General features: G+C 30.7%; 4 protein-coding genes across 25 annotated transcripts in view; 2 read left to right on the forward strand and 2 right to left on the reverse strand.

Annotated features, from left to right (window-relative positions):
* LOC130891747 (protein lap4-like) overlaps positions 1 to 874 on the forward strand; it is a 173,724-nt gene extending 172,850 nt beyond the window's left edge. For 21 of the 22 annotated variants that reach the window (XM_057796664.1, XM_057796665.1, XM_057796667.1 and 18 more), the window contains one exon: positions 87 to 874. In XM_057796664.1, coding sequence (XP_057652647.1) covers positions 87 to 329 — 243 coding nt within the window. In that variant the 3' untranslated portion in view covers positions 330 to 874. The remainder of the gene's footprint in view (positions 1 to 86) is intronic. The other variant, XR_009058948.1, reaches the window with a different exon arrangement.
* Positions 645 to 4,327, reverse strand: LOC130891750 (33 kDa inner dynein arm light chain, axonemal). Its single transcript, XM_057796687.1, has 5 exons — positions 4,144 to 4,327; positions 3,009 to 3,206; positions 2,392 to 2,572; positions 1,732 to 1,949; positions 645 to 941 (listed from the first exon to the last, which is right to left on the reverse strand). Exons 1-5 carry the CDS (start codon positions 4,240 to 4,242, stop codon positions 906 to 908), a joined length of 732 nt encoding a protein of 243 aa, XP_057652670.1. The 5' UTR covers positions 4,243 to 4,327; the 3' UTR covers positions 645 to 905.
* A 1,783-nt stretch (positions 4,328 to 6,110) lies between these two features.
* Positions 6,111 to 11,218, reverse strand: LOC130891283 (zinc finger protein 43-like). The gene is made up of 5 exons (XM_057795920.1): positions 10,256 to 11,218; positions 9,868 to 10,203; positions 9,117 to 9,284; positions 7,232 to 7,667; positions 6,111 to 6,626 (listed from the first exon to the last, which is right to left on the reverse strand). The coding sequence occupies exons 1-5, from the start codon at positions 10,803 to 10,805 to the stop codon at positions 6,185 to 6,187; spliced, it is 1,932 nt and encodes a 643-aa protein (XP_057651903.1). The 5' UTR covers positions 10,806 to 11,218; the 3' UTR covers positions 6,111 to 6,184.
* Positions 11,219 to 11,332: 114 nt separating this feature from the next.
* On the forward strand, positions 11,333 to 13,930 carry LOC130891284 (DNA repair protein complementing XP-A cells homolog). Its single transcript, XM_057795921.1, has one exon. It carries the CDS (start codon positions 11,414 to 11,416, stop codon positions 12,197 to 12,199), a length of 786 nt encoding a protein of 261 aa, XP_057651904.1. The 5' UTR covers positions 11,333 to 11,413; the 3' UTR covers positions 12,200 to 13,930.
* The last annotated feature ends 179 nt before the right edge of the window (positions 13,931 to 14,109 follow it).

The following is a 14,109-nucleotide window of genomic DNA, read 5'->3' on the forward strand; positions in this document are numbered from 1 at the left end:
TTAATAAGTGAATAGATTTTCTAAAAAATTACGACCGAATTTTTTTATATACATAAAACACTGACGTATTTTTGTGTTTGATATAGGTGGAACAAATTCAAGAAAAAATCATATCACTAGAATTAACAAAACCTGAAGACTTAAAACTCGATATACCTACAAAGTCTCCTACAACAGCCGATCAAGGAGAAAACGATGAAGAGGAATCAGTCTCAGAAATATCAGAACCTCCAACTCCCACTACCGATAAGGAGAAAACACTGGATTCAACAGACGCGACTACGAATAAAAGAAGACGTCGAAAACGGTCAAAGAAAGGAAGACATTAAGCAATTTCTTTTGTATTTAACGCATTTTTTATTGTTTTGTAAAAAGTATCGGTTTTTGTATTAATTAGAATTGGCAACATTGAAACTTACAGTTGAAAATAAAAAAATTGCACAAATTTACAATTTATATGAATGAATTCATTATCGATTTTATGGGAACTTTTTGGGTAAACTATATATTGGTACATATTTTACTTGCATGTTGGCAATTCTATTTATTTTTTCATGAATTGTTTCACCGAGGTGGAAGGGATTTTTAATATTGTTATAACTATATTTAAAGTAAGTTTCTAAATTATTTAATTGTACAAAATATTTATAGATATTAAATATTTTTATTACGATGAATTTATTAATGTATAAAACTCTTTTTCCAAGGCTTTTACATTTTTGTGTAAACCAAAGTCTCGCGACACTATTTCAAATGTAAAATGTCTTCAGTTGGTTTAAAGCGATACGGGACAATATATAAATATAATTAATATTATTTTTAGAAAAATGCTTTGGAAAAAATATCCACAATTTTAATAAATGACTATATTTTCCTTCTGCGTATGCTTCTTTAAACCCCATTATTCACTTCTTAGGTGCTAAAATACCTTCCAGTTGAGTCTAAAAAAAATTAAGGATCAGTACATTAATAAGAAGATTAATATATTCAAAGTGATATATGAAGGAATTCCATAATGTCTTAGGGTCTAACGAGGCAGATACTAACAAGAACACATTTAATATATGCTAGACAAATCCTTTCCCTTCGGCGACACTACCGAGAAGCGGTACACGCTGTTAAGTGTGAAGGGGTTTCCCTAGAAACGTTCTACTCTGAAGCGGAAGTCAGCCATGCAGAAGCGTCGCTTGAACGCTCCCTGTGAAAGGGTGCATATAAAACCATATTTCCTTCCCCGTTGTGAAGCGCTGCAAAACCGTCTCGTGAGAAGGGGCTCCTATATTGACGTTTTATCAAAAACAAGAGGTAATCTCTACTATTCATATCAGTGTTTATACATTTATGTATGTCCAGTCCCCAATGTTCTCTATCATATTTTCCAATATCTTCTTCCCCTATTCTTGCTCCTAATAATTTTTTTAATCATTTGGTCAACCCAGGGTATCACATCTGATAAGCCAAAACTTTAGCTTCATTATTTTTCCTGGATCTCTTCTTTGCCTCATCAGCTTCAATATTTGTGTGTCTATTCCAGTTAATGTGATAGACACAAGATTCTACTTTCTCTCTCATAACTTGGCCTTTGTTTATATGATTATGCAGATACCGAATATTGTATATTGTTTCCCTTAATAATTTTAATTATTTCTCATTTTTAACTAAAAGACTCTATAGATAGGTGTGATATACAACGTGAATAATGTACAAATTTGAAACGTGCAATATCCTCACCTTTAGTTGCTGATTAGTTTTCTTTAAAAATGCAATTTCTTCAGTATGTTTTCTTTCTTCCGCTAGTCTCGTTTCGGCCGCCCTCCTATCCGCCTGTTCTGCTCGTTGCTTCAATTCAGTTATTTGATTTTCCAAATCTTGTTTTTCTTTTTTCAACGTTTCTACATCTTCGAACAAATCTGATTTGCCTTGTTCCGCCTGTAACGCTTTTCTCATACCTACAAAGTTATTTATTTGAATCAAAGTAAGTGATATCTATATCCAAGGAAATCCAGAAAAGAAATGTTTTTTTTTCGCGGATCTTATTCCTAACCTCAATTCAGGAATATGTACTTGAAAATTTGATCGAGGTTTTATCAACAGTTCCGTGTTCGCTGATCAACTCTAATCGGTTCATTATTAATACCGAATCGGTTCTATTAGTTCTCGAATTTTTATTAGAATCATAATGCTCGATTTAATTGCTACCAAGAAGTCTTAATGTGAGCATAAATTAATATAAACTCTTTCTACGGTTCTGAATTTATTTACTTTTAAAAGAAAATCGTGAATTATCGATCCGGTATCGGTTATGAATTGGTTCGGAATCGTTTCTAATGGGGATTCAACTGATAATGAGTCTGTATCATTGTTGTGTTAAATAACTAGTCTAATACTTACCGAAAGCAACACTGCTACAATATAACGCTTGATACGCTTCTATGGTCATGCGCATCTCGTCTCTAACTCTCAATAACAGCAATCCTCTTTCGGCACAGTTTATAGTTACTTGTCTAATAATTTCGTCAAAACATTGCGTATACAGTTCTCTTCTCACTGGGCAAATACCGGTCTCTCTAGCCTATAATAGAATTACTATTTACTAATATATAATCAGCGGTGCAGCGCTTAGTCCCGGAGCTGTGAGTAGTGGCCAAGAATCAGTTAGATTAAGCCCTCAAGATAGATGAAACATGACTTACTGTCAATTAATTTCTTATTGGTTTGATTTCCCAACGTTAGCGCTACCAAGCTGGTGTCTGGCTAAATACAGATGCCTTACTATTGCCAAATCCAGCGACCTCATACTTACAGTAGTAATCCATTCAGACATTTATAAATCAATGTTGGATAAACAAAATCTACTACTGTTAATGCAACGTGCTCGTGTTTTCGGTCACAAATTACTTTTATGTCAGCTAATGAACACAGGCAGGCCAATAAGATTTTGTTAGCCAGTATATTTTGAAGAACCTGTATATATCTACACCAAATGTAACATAGGTATAAACACATACCTGTCTTTGTTGTAATCTCATATCCAGTTGTTCTTGTAAATTAACAACATCTAATCGAGTTGCTGGTGTTGTAGAAACACACTGCCTCCACAATTGTCCATCGTCTTCCCATTCTTTAGGTGGTAGAATTGTATTGAGTATTTCTTCAGCTTCGCGTTTAATATCTGCGGTGAGAGGAGTCTTCTTTGCAGCTTCATCCTCATTAAGAAAAAATCACTAAATAGATTAAATTGAACCAAAAAAATTAAATGATTTCCCTCTAAAATAACAACCTACCCTTAATTTAAATAATAAAAGTGGATAAGAAATGCTTATTTAAAAACCTATTATTTTAGGTATATTCTCATTAATGTAACAATTTGATACTTTTTAGGTTATGATTTTGTAACTTAACCTAACTTACACTCTAGGGAAATATGAGATTAGAAGGGAGGTATGGAACAGTGTGAAGAAGAAGCCCAGGTAACAGTAGAGAGAAAGAAGAAAGGCAGTAGAAAAGAAAATTTCAACACACAAAGAAATAGAAAGCTTGATAAAAATTACCTCAGTCTTATAAATATTTCAGATAACTAATCAAAACAATGGTTGCTTCTGACTCCAATATATTCTATGATGTTAAAAAGGATTACTTGAATTTTCGTCATTTTTAGACCAATGCTTGAACACAAACTAAACAACATCAAACACCCTTATAGTATTGTTGTTCACCGCTTTAGAACCCAAATTCAGCGCCATCTAGTAACATGTGGTTTGCGCTTATTCAAATTTTGACAGCTGATTGATAGGAATCCAGGAATTTCTTTTTTAGGTTATGTTAATTGACATTTGACGATTGAAAATTATTTTTATTTCTCACGATTCATTAATTTAATAATGAAATACTATTTATATCTAGAAAATTTATTTTCCTTATCTTTTAATTGAATAATCTTATTATGAATACAGGTAAATGTATTATATATAACTTTCATCAATGGGTTTTTTTATATAATTAAATTATTGATAGCTAATGTGAATACATCTTATTGCAAACAAAAACAGATTATTCATAGATTACAATAACCGGTATCATTACACTATATTTAGTTTTAATATTAAAAAATCTACTTAATAATACCAATAATGCTAATCTTACCCCAGAAGGTCCCGCTTTTGAATCATGTTTGGAAACTAAAATTGGATTATCATACTTAACCAAAGTATTAGGAGATGGTATTATTCTTTCTGTCGTCATATTCTATATATGACAAGGTATGAAAATGGAATGAAAAGAAACTAGCAAGATTGACATTTGTAAACATATTTAGTAACCATGGATTTGTTTTTTCAATATTTAGTTACTAAGGATATAATTGAATTATTGGAGAGATGAGATTTTTAATGCCCTTTTGGAATAACGTTATCCTGTTCTACTAATGTATCAAAAAATAGTTAATACTAGTTATTGGAGTCGAGTAAAGTCAATTGAATTATTATAGAGAATAATATGAACGAGAATATTAATATATAATAAGAATGAATTCAAAAGAAAAACCATGTTTCGCTTGCTGACAGATTTTTGCTCTAAGTTCATTCTAAGGCGCCTGAAATACCTACGACCGTTGTCATGAGTAATGTTCACGACGACTCTTGTCAAAAGGTGGGTCGAAGTCATTATTTGATGCTACTTAGGACATTAAAGTACTTTTGAAGCATTCTTGTGACACACCACCAAATATTTTACCAGAAGAGAATTTGATTTTACTTCAATGTAAATCAGTTAAGCACTCCATTAAAAAGTTCAATATTTTACAAATTATAACATAACCTCTTGAAGTTTTTCCTTTTTTGCTATTCTTTAATATTTACTTCAACGCTCAAAACGCCTCATAACCCATTCCTTTGTTTTACGTTTATAAAGCTCTAGACTAAGTGGAACGAAAAATATCGTGGTCGTGATTGCTTAGTGGTATACACTTAATATAATGCCCTGAATAAATCACAGGACTTGTGATATTCGTTAAGCATAAGACACTGAGAAATCGGTATTTCTCTGTAGAGATAGGAAGTCAAGATCACTAGATTCCTCTGAAGAATGTAGTGATCCTTCAACGATTCTCTTTCCGCTGGGGCCAACGGCCTATTCTTTTTTATTTAAAGGGTAACAAATAACACTCTTACCCTTGTGTCGTTCCGGCACTGTCTACAGCCGATGCCTTTCTATTTGACAATCGGAAATGTTACAGTGATGACAGATTTATCGTCACAGATATCACAAGTTACACTGTCTGACTTATGTTTATATAACTAAGTTATCTTCTCAAACTGATTTATTGTGACGATTGTGACAAATATACTATTTAGTGTTTCATGATATGTGCATTTTTTCGAATTTATCCGATTATAGATGGTTTAAAAACCACTATAGAAGCTTGCTTAGAAGTATTTTGGACTGGTACCAAATGCTCACTATCACTAGGGATCCTGTATCAGACCCCTTCGGGAAGAAATACTTGACATAGAAAAATGTATAGAAATAAACCAGTGAGGAAATTAAATGAAACAGATAAGAACAATAAAGTCTTATTCTTAAACGAAAAGTTCAATATAGTAGCGAAAAAATTGAACAAAAGCCTTTTACGTACTTAAAACCTTTTTGATATATAAAAAAATACACCTTCAAGAGTTTCAGAAGAAAAATGAATTTGAAAGAGAATCCCCCTGGATTCAGAACTTCAGCTCAGCGAGATATTATAAAAAATATGCTACACATTTTCACTGGTTTACTCCCATTGTCATTTAAGGTAGCAACTAAATAGGTTCAGTGAAGAAAAGGACGAAACTCACGTTCGCCTAGTTACCACATGTCCTGCAATCACAAACTAACGCAGTTGAATGCTTTGGAGAAATTTTTAGGAGCAAGGACATAACCTCTGAAGAAATTTCAGATATTGGAGTTCCTTCTATTTTTGGAACTGGAAACTGTTAAGATTTTAGTGTTTGGGTCCTCCTTGTCATCTATTCACAATTATTTTTTTTCCAAATTAAAAAAAAACAAAACAATGTTTACAGAATACTGTAAAAATATTTGTGAATAAATTTAAATAAATAATAAAGCACAAGTACACAAAAAAATAAATTTAATAAAAACAAAAATCACCACAAAAGTAATAAACAGTCTTCTAAAGGAGCAGTCTTTATTTTTTTAAACTCAAATTTTGCGAAGTTCTCCGTCTCCAGTACAAATTTCCAGATTCACTTAAATCATTACTATTTACAATAACGCTAGTCATAGCTACAGGTTGAAGTTCAGTAAAATTTAAACTACAATCATCATTTTTCGTTTCTTCAACTTTGCCATTTTCTTTAAATTGATTAGTATACTGTATAGGAACCTTAAATTTAATATTTTTTATCATAGCATGTTGTTTATTCTGAAAAGATGTCTCATAATGAATGGGACGTGAATTTGGGTCGAGGATTTTTTGGCAGATTTCTTGAGATATGGAATCCGTTTTGGGAATCATATTTCTACTCGAAAGTGAACTGTCAGTCGACAATATTTTCTGACAAATTTCTACTGATTCTGCCATGTTGTAGTTGCTCTGGAGTTGAACAGTTGGCATATGGTCGAAATCCCTAAAAAAATGAATGGTATCATGATAGTTATTATATTTTATATGGAGATTTATTATATTGTATTTTAACTAAATTTGACATTGAGCTCATTGAAATCACACCGAAGGCGCGCAACATGATTGACAATTCCATGATGAGCATTCAAGATTTCATAAGAAAAGAAAGTTTCCAGAAGCCTATCTAATCTCTGACTTGAACTCAGCTCATACACAGAACTCAACTTGACCCAAATATCCTTGGCCTTTTCACATTGGTAACATTCAGCATATTCACCAAAAAGAGCTAATTAAGAGAATCCTTGGTTTCATCCTTATTGGAACCATCAGCAGCTAATGTCAATTTACCATTTATGACATCCAAACCTTATTGCTTTAGCAGTAAAGTTATTTGCCTTTTCCAACTCGACCAGTTGCTTTGAACCTCCAGTTTCTCAATAGAAGCCTTGAAATCAAATGATCCTGACGTGCTCATAATCAACCATCAGGTTTCAATCTAAACAAACTCATACCGACACGATTTGTGTTTTTTTCTAGAGGAGCACGTGGAGTAGGATAAGGAATAATAAATTTTTTACATAAAATTAAGTATCGATTATCACGACCTACCTGTTAATATTGTAGTAGCTCTTAAAAGCCGGCGTTTTAAAAGCGAGTTTGATTGGTCCGTTGATGACACTGGTCGTTGTTGCCGTTCCACCAGTTGCATCCGCCCTGGAAACAGATTTAACAGCAGAAGGAAGATGTGTAACTGCTTCCGTTTCTTCTTTGTTTATCTTTATCGAAGAACAAGCAACGGAAGCAGTGGTTATAACGTTTATAGCGTTTGGATTATCGACAGGAATATGAGTATCTGTTTTATTGTTATTAACAGAACTAGTGTTCGGCGTTAGATTGGTAGTAGATAGTATTTTTGAACGAGCTGGTACAACGGTCTTTATCACTTCAGCCTTTTTACCAGGATGAGTGTTCTTCATATGACGACGCAAATTATCTTGACGGCGAAATGTTGTTGAACACACGCTGCATTTGTACTGTTTGCTTTCTGATTATTTAAATAAATTTACTTATAGAAATTTAATCATTTCTCAAGTGAAATACATGAACGTGAACCAAATGACTTTCGATACATGTGTACAGTATTAACAAAATTATAAAATTTTGAATAGTGAAGACTCAAAATAAAACTCTCCAAGATTTTTTTATAATACCAAGGTTTCGATCTTTTATTCGAATTTCATCAAGTATAAAAATATAAGATTGATGTAACAATATTTAAAAAATCTGTATATGTTTTAATAAATTAATAGGACACACTGTATATGAGACACAAATTTGGACAAACTATAGAATATAAACAACTTTGTTGAATAAAATGGAAGAACGAGAAAAAAGACATTTAAAGAAACTTACACATACAGATATAAATATATAAAGTATTGTCCAAATTTTTTACTCATATACAGTGTGTCCTATTCATTTATATATACATATACAGATTTTTTTTAATATCTTATGTGGTTATTGTCCTAGCATTTAATTTCACATTTTTTGTTTACTCAAATCAAATAGAAGATCGAAACGTTGGCATTATAAAAAAACTCTTAGACAGTTTTATTTTGAGTCCTCAACTCGTAGCACCATTAGAAATTACATACTAGGAAGGACAATAATATCATGAATGGAAAATTATAAAAATAACCAAATGAATCCAAACAATTTTTTTTACAAATTATTCACAGTGCATATATAAATATCCTAAACTTTGATGAAGACCACCAGTGTTCCTCTACCTTAACAGTATTAGTCATACACATTTCTGGTTCTTTTTTTTATGTACAAAGAAAATTTTATATATGATTCAAAGCCAAACTGTAACTGGAAAAAGTTGAACTCTTTTGGGTACATGAAAATAAATTAATACAAAAAAACCATGAAGTAAACCAAATTTTTTATTTCTTTCTTAGATTTTTTAATGTAGTCTTTGAGAAAATTATAAGACACAGAAAAAATGACAACAGAAATCGTCTTCATTAATAATAATAACATTAACAATAAAAAATAAAGAATATGACAATTGCAACAATTATATAAGAGCAGGATCTGTTCTTATGTTGCAAAAACACTTGTTTTACCTATACAATAAATATACCAGAGCCCCAAGGGAGGAGGTAATGCAAATAAAGCTAGAATAGAACCAGAACTGTAACCCAAGCAAAGCTGGCAGACTTAACCTATAAGAAAAACCTATACTTGTGAAACATAATTACTTAATCAATTATTAAAAAAAAAGAAAACACCAATTAAGCACAAGTATACAATTATAGGTCTATTACATTGTCTGTTGTTTTTCAAAATTGAAATATATAAAGGTTGAGGATCATTGGTACAAGTTAGGGATATCCATTATAAGTTTCTATCAATAAAAACTTTAGATTTATCAAGGGCTTCCATATACTTATTACATATTCAAAATATTCAAACTCTAGCTTACCTTCGTGTATCAAACTATGTCTTTGAAGATCTTTTTTGTAAATGAATTTTTTGTAACAAACACTACATTCAAAAGATCTTGTTTTGTTATGAGACAATTTATGAACTGATAATGCCCACTTTAGCTTATATCTCTTTCCACAAAGATCACACATATGAGCTTTTTCTTCTACAAAAAAAACATATTCTTGAGTTTGGATATCCTTTTAACATTTTACATAAGAAAAATTGTTGTTGGTGTATCTACAATTTTAGATGATAACTAAAAATTTCAATATCTCGTTTGGTAATAATTAGATCAATTTAAGTTGATTTAGCCATATGAAGTAGTTAAAGTTCATTCTATGTTATATAGCACAAAAACTATCCAATTGTACAAAAGAAATTGATTATTAGTTAACTGTAATATTAAAAACTAGTACAAACTTTTTTTCAGAACAAAAGAATAAACTCTGGTAGTAATAGAAGATGTATAACAAATTACGTTAGGACTGTAGTAGAAAAGTTGATACACACTACTGCTCAAAAGTTTTTGCTCATGCCATAATCCTTTGAATAAATTTCCAAATAATACACAAAAAATAAACAAATTTATTTACCATATTATCAAGCGACTATCGAAATGATGTCTTACAAACCAAAAATAATGGTGTGAAAATAAAATTAAGAAGTTGCACTGAACTAAATTTTAAAATATGCAAAAAATCACACCGCAGCAATCAATAATTTGCAAAAAAATGTGCGCTACTTACTTGTATGAACTGCTGAATGTTTATTCAAATTCGACTGGTTACTGAATTTGGCTGAACAAATGTTACAGCTAAATGGTTTATCACTTTTATGTATTATGAAATGTATTTTCAAAGACTCCTTACTTCTATAAGCATTTCCACAAATGGAACATATGTGGCTTTTTACTTGGGAGTGTGTTGCCAAATGCCTAGTCAATTTACTTCTCACACTAAATGATTTTTTGCAAATGGAACAACTATAAGGCTTTACAGGCTTATGTTTATAAGAATGTACATCAAGTTGGGCTCTTAATATAAATTCTTTTCCACAATGTTCGCATTTATATGGCTTAGCAGCTACAAAGTGTATTAATAATGATTTAAATTTACACAATAAGAAATACCTTACTTCCATTACAATAAGTATGATACTTGATGTGTGTTTTAGTGTTAAAATTCTTATTACAGATAGTGCAAAGATATGATGGAGGATCTGAAATAACTGTTACATGTTTAGGAATGAGAACTGTATTGTAAGTTCTTCTTTGTTTATCTGGTTTTTTAATTCTACTTGCTGCAATATTTTTATTTTCAACTTTAAGGGAATCATATGTATTTTCATTGAAACTATTTTCTAGGGTTTTATTTTCTAATGTTTCAATAGTTTCGTGAAATGTGAGCTCTCCATTATAAGTTGAGGTACTGGGAACGTTCCCATTTACTTGTATTACTCCCGTATGATTATTAACTACTTCATCTTTTGTATAATTTTCTAAATTCTCATTGTTCTTTTCTGATTCGTGTAGTCTGAGTTTCTTTTCTTCTACACACTGTTTACACTGATTTTCATCCTCTAGAAGACAAAATCTGCATTTTTCATGACCACACGAATCCCGCACTAATCGATTTGAAGGTCCCGTGTGTAATTTATTACACTGAAGACAAACACTATCATGCATATTATTAATAATTAGAGAAAACACTACGATAACAATTATGAAAACTAGAGATTACTTTTTGTAATACTAAAAATTGACAAATATACAATTACCACGAAGTTGACCATGTCTTCTTCTTTTTTTTTCCAAGATTGATTTTTTGATAATTTTACCATTTATCTTAAAATCTCTAAAAATGTATACCTTTCCAATAAACCATTAAAAAAATTATATTACAAATATTTTAAGTATATTTGACACATTTTGAGCATAAAATGTCCATTGCTTGTAGTGTTATAGAGGAAATTTATCTATGATTAACACATCCAATAATCTATTGGTTGTGTGACCGCTCAAATTATAACCATGGTTAAAGGTGTTGCAAATATAGAGATATTAATATCTCTATGCTTGCAAAAATCTGTTATAAAATTGACAGTTTTTTTATTATTTTTAGTAAGGTTATCTTTATATATGAGAATTTATTGGGCGCGAGGGTTTGAATAATATTCCGATTTGAATAAAAAGAAAACCTTGAAATCGTATCCAGTTTTAGTTTAGAAGGTGCAAACGACATCCGTGATATAACTTGTTATATTATTATAAACAGTTTTATCAAATTTAAAAAAATGTCGGAAAATACCGAAGAGATGGCTAATATTGTAAAACAAAGAATTGAACGAAATCGTCAAAAAGCTATAATACTCAAAAGAAGTAAATTGGTCTCTCATCCTTATAACAAAGGCGAATTTGAAGAAACCACAACAACTTTAAAAATTGGTACCACAAAATATAAGGATACAGGTGGTGGTTTCTTATTAGAGGAGAAAGATGAGCCAGACGAATTAGAATTACTATTGAGTCAGGCGGAGGCACCTATACTTGAACTTGATCGTCCCACCTGCGAGGTGTGTAATAAAACTTTCGGCACATCTTGGTTATTCGAAAAATTTAATTTCAAATGTTGTGATGGATGTAGAAACTCCGAGACACACAAATTAATCACAAAAACTGAAGCTAAGGAAACCTATTTGCTTAAAGATTGTGATTTAGACAAAAGGGAACCAATATTAAAATTCGTTCAACAAAAGAATCCTCATAATCCTCGATGGGGTGATATGAAATTGTATTTATTATTGCAAATAGAAAAGAGGGCATTAGAAGTCTGGGGTACAGAAGAGCAGCTTGAAAGAGAACGAGAATTGAGAGAAGAAAAAAAAGTTTTAGCCAAATCCAAGAAGTATGAGAAGCGGTTGAAGGAACTAAGAAAAGGTATGAGAAGCAGTTTGTACAATAGAACTACAGCAGCTTCACACACTCATGAATATGATAAAGAAACTTATAATGAAGATGATGATACTTATCATAGAAAATGTCTCACTTGTCCATACGAGGAAACTTTTGAAAAAATGTAGATTGCAGGTACATGTAAAATTATATACATCATTCAACAATAGTTTCTTCCCATTATTTTATTCATAATTCTCTTTTTTATCTGTTTGAAATTTTTATTTGCATGTTTTTAAAGATGAAGTTTTTATTAATCTCAATATTTACAATTTACTATATGAAAAGTGTGAAAAAATTTGCTTAAAATTTAAAACAATATATTTCATATGAAATTTTTTTTTATTTAATCCTAAACTATTTAACCAGGCAGTGTTTGGCTGATTGATTGGTCATGCCATATAGATATATCTAAGACGCCATCTCCACACCATGGGCATCACAGATGATCAAGGCAAACCTCACAACTTGCCTAATGGCATAAAAGTGTTCAAGCTAAAGCGCCTGATCGACCTCTCAAAGGACATCGGCCTTTGGTAACGTCAAGTGAGGCACGACGGGCCTATCTATAGGCGTATATGATCAACTGCCCTTTGTCCGCCCACAATTAACTATGAACTATGCCATATAGGTACTTTTTCCTCCAAGCTTTTTTATCTTTCGTTGGCTCTTTTATTTCATCCCTTTTTTTATTCCCTTTATCTCAGCTACTTGTTTCTTAATTTTAATCCATGTTTTATTTTGTCTTTCAAGTTTTGCTTGCTATTCTGGATTCGAAAGTTATTTTTGGTATTCTGTATCTTATTTTTGACTGGTTTTATCTTTAGTATTTCTCTATATGGTCCATGGCCTTTGGAATCGTATTTCCATTGCTTATATAAAGTCCACTGGATTTGGATTCCATGTCCATGTCTGTAAAGCATGGTAGGCATCACGACTTTTTTCACAATTTCTATTTTTGTCTTTTTTGATACTTCCTTTTTCCAAATGATGCTCTCATTGTATTAAATAATGAAAATAATCACATAAAATGTCTTTTTATTTGTTATTTTACTAGAAAAATGGAAGATATGATTTATTTTATTTGAATGTGGGTAATTTTAGTTAGATTGTAATTTAATCTCTCCTGTATGATAAGACCCGCTTTTATTTTTTATTCATTCATTTTAAAATGAAAAAGTCATGAATTCCATAATTTATTGTGATATGTTTAACAAATAAGATGCATGTACCAACAGGTGATTATTTTCATTGAAAGTTGAACATATCAATTGTTCATTTAAATGGTTTCTCTTCAGGCTATCATTACAGAATCTCAAAAAATGTGAGTAAAAATTATTTATTCTCATATGTTTTCTAATCTACAAATCGGACCTTCTAAAACATTTTTTTATATTATTGATGTGTGTTTTCATCTATCTAAGTTATATTAATACAATATAGATATATAACAGACACTAGAGGGTAATATTTACAAGATAAAAATATTATTTCATATACGTTGATACTAAAATATGCTTTATGTAGATAAAATACCCTTCTCGCCTTATAACTGATAAGGCGAGGGCTGGAAGAAAGATAAACACTCTTATCGGTTATTTCTGAAAAGGGATGTTTGTGTTAGAAGGTAGTTAAAACTGAAGATACATTCTAACAATTGAATTCTTGTAAACAAGGTTGATTTCTACATTAGTCGTGAATTCCAAGAAATCCGTCATTTTATTTAAAAGTTGATAACAGTTTTATAGTAGTCACGTTTCAATTGAAACTATCACTTTCTAGTAATTCACTTATTTTTTACAATTTTATACTATGTCCAAATATTCACTTATAAAATGTATTAAAACTATTTGTTAAAATATATGTTGTTTTATTTTAAAAAAACCCGATTACCCAAAGGTATAGAAATAATGAAGATACATTATATACTATAATATAGTATAACATATTTATATTGTAATAAATTTTCTTGTAATTTTCAGAAATGAAAATAATTCAAAAAGTGTCACTATGAATGATCCCAATACCACTTATAATA

This window comes from Diorhabda carinulata, chromosome 3 (genome assembly GCF_026250575.1).
Source record: "Diorhabda carinulata isolate Delta chromosome 3, icDioCari1.1, whole genome shotgun sequence".
In the NCBI taxonomy this organism is placed as follows: domain Eukaryota; kingdom Metazoa; phylum Arthropoda; class Insecta; order Coleoptera; family Chrysomelidae; genus Diorhabda; species Diorhabda carinulata.

What these genes read in the sequence shown, in the direction of transcription:
- LOC130891750 (XM_057796687.1), bottom strand. Translation starts at nt 4,242, where the DNA reads ATGACGACAGAAAGAATAATACCATCTCCTAATACTTTGGTTAAGTAT. An exon ending in CAAAAGCGGGACCTTCTGGG is followed by an intron (nt 3,207 to 4,143) that starts GTAAGATTAGCA and finishes TTTCTTAATGAG; the next exon opens with GATGAAGCTGCAAAGAAGAC. An exon ending in AAACTAATCAGCAACTAAAG is followed by an intron (nt 942 to 1,731) that starts GTGAGGATATTG and finishes AATTTTTTTTAG; the next exon opens with ACTCAACTGGAAGGTATTTT.
- LOC130891283 (XM_057795920.1), bottom strand. Translation starts at nt 10,805, where the DNA reads ATGCATGATAGTGTTTGTCTTCAGTGTAATAAATTACACACGGGACCT. An exon ending in ACATTCAGCAGTTCATACAA is followed by an intron (nt 9,285 to 9,867) that starts GTAAGTAGCGCA and finishes TTTTTTTTGTAG; the next exon opens with AAGAAAAAGCTCATATGTGT. An exon ending in AGCTACTACAATATTAACAG is followed by an intron (nt 6,627 to 7,231) that starts GTAGGTCGTGAT and finishes TCATTTTTTTAG; the next exon opens with GGATTTCGACCATATGCCAA.
- LOC130891284 (XM_057795921.1), top strand. Translation starts at nt 11,414, where the DNA reads ATGTCGGAAAATACCGAAGAGATGGCTAATATTGTAAAACAAAGAATT.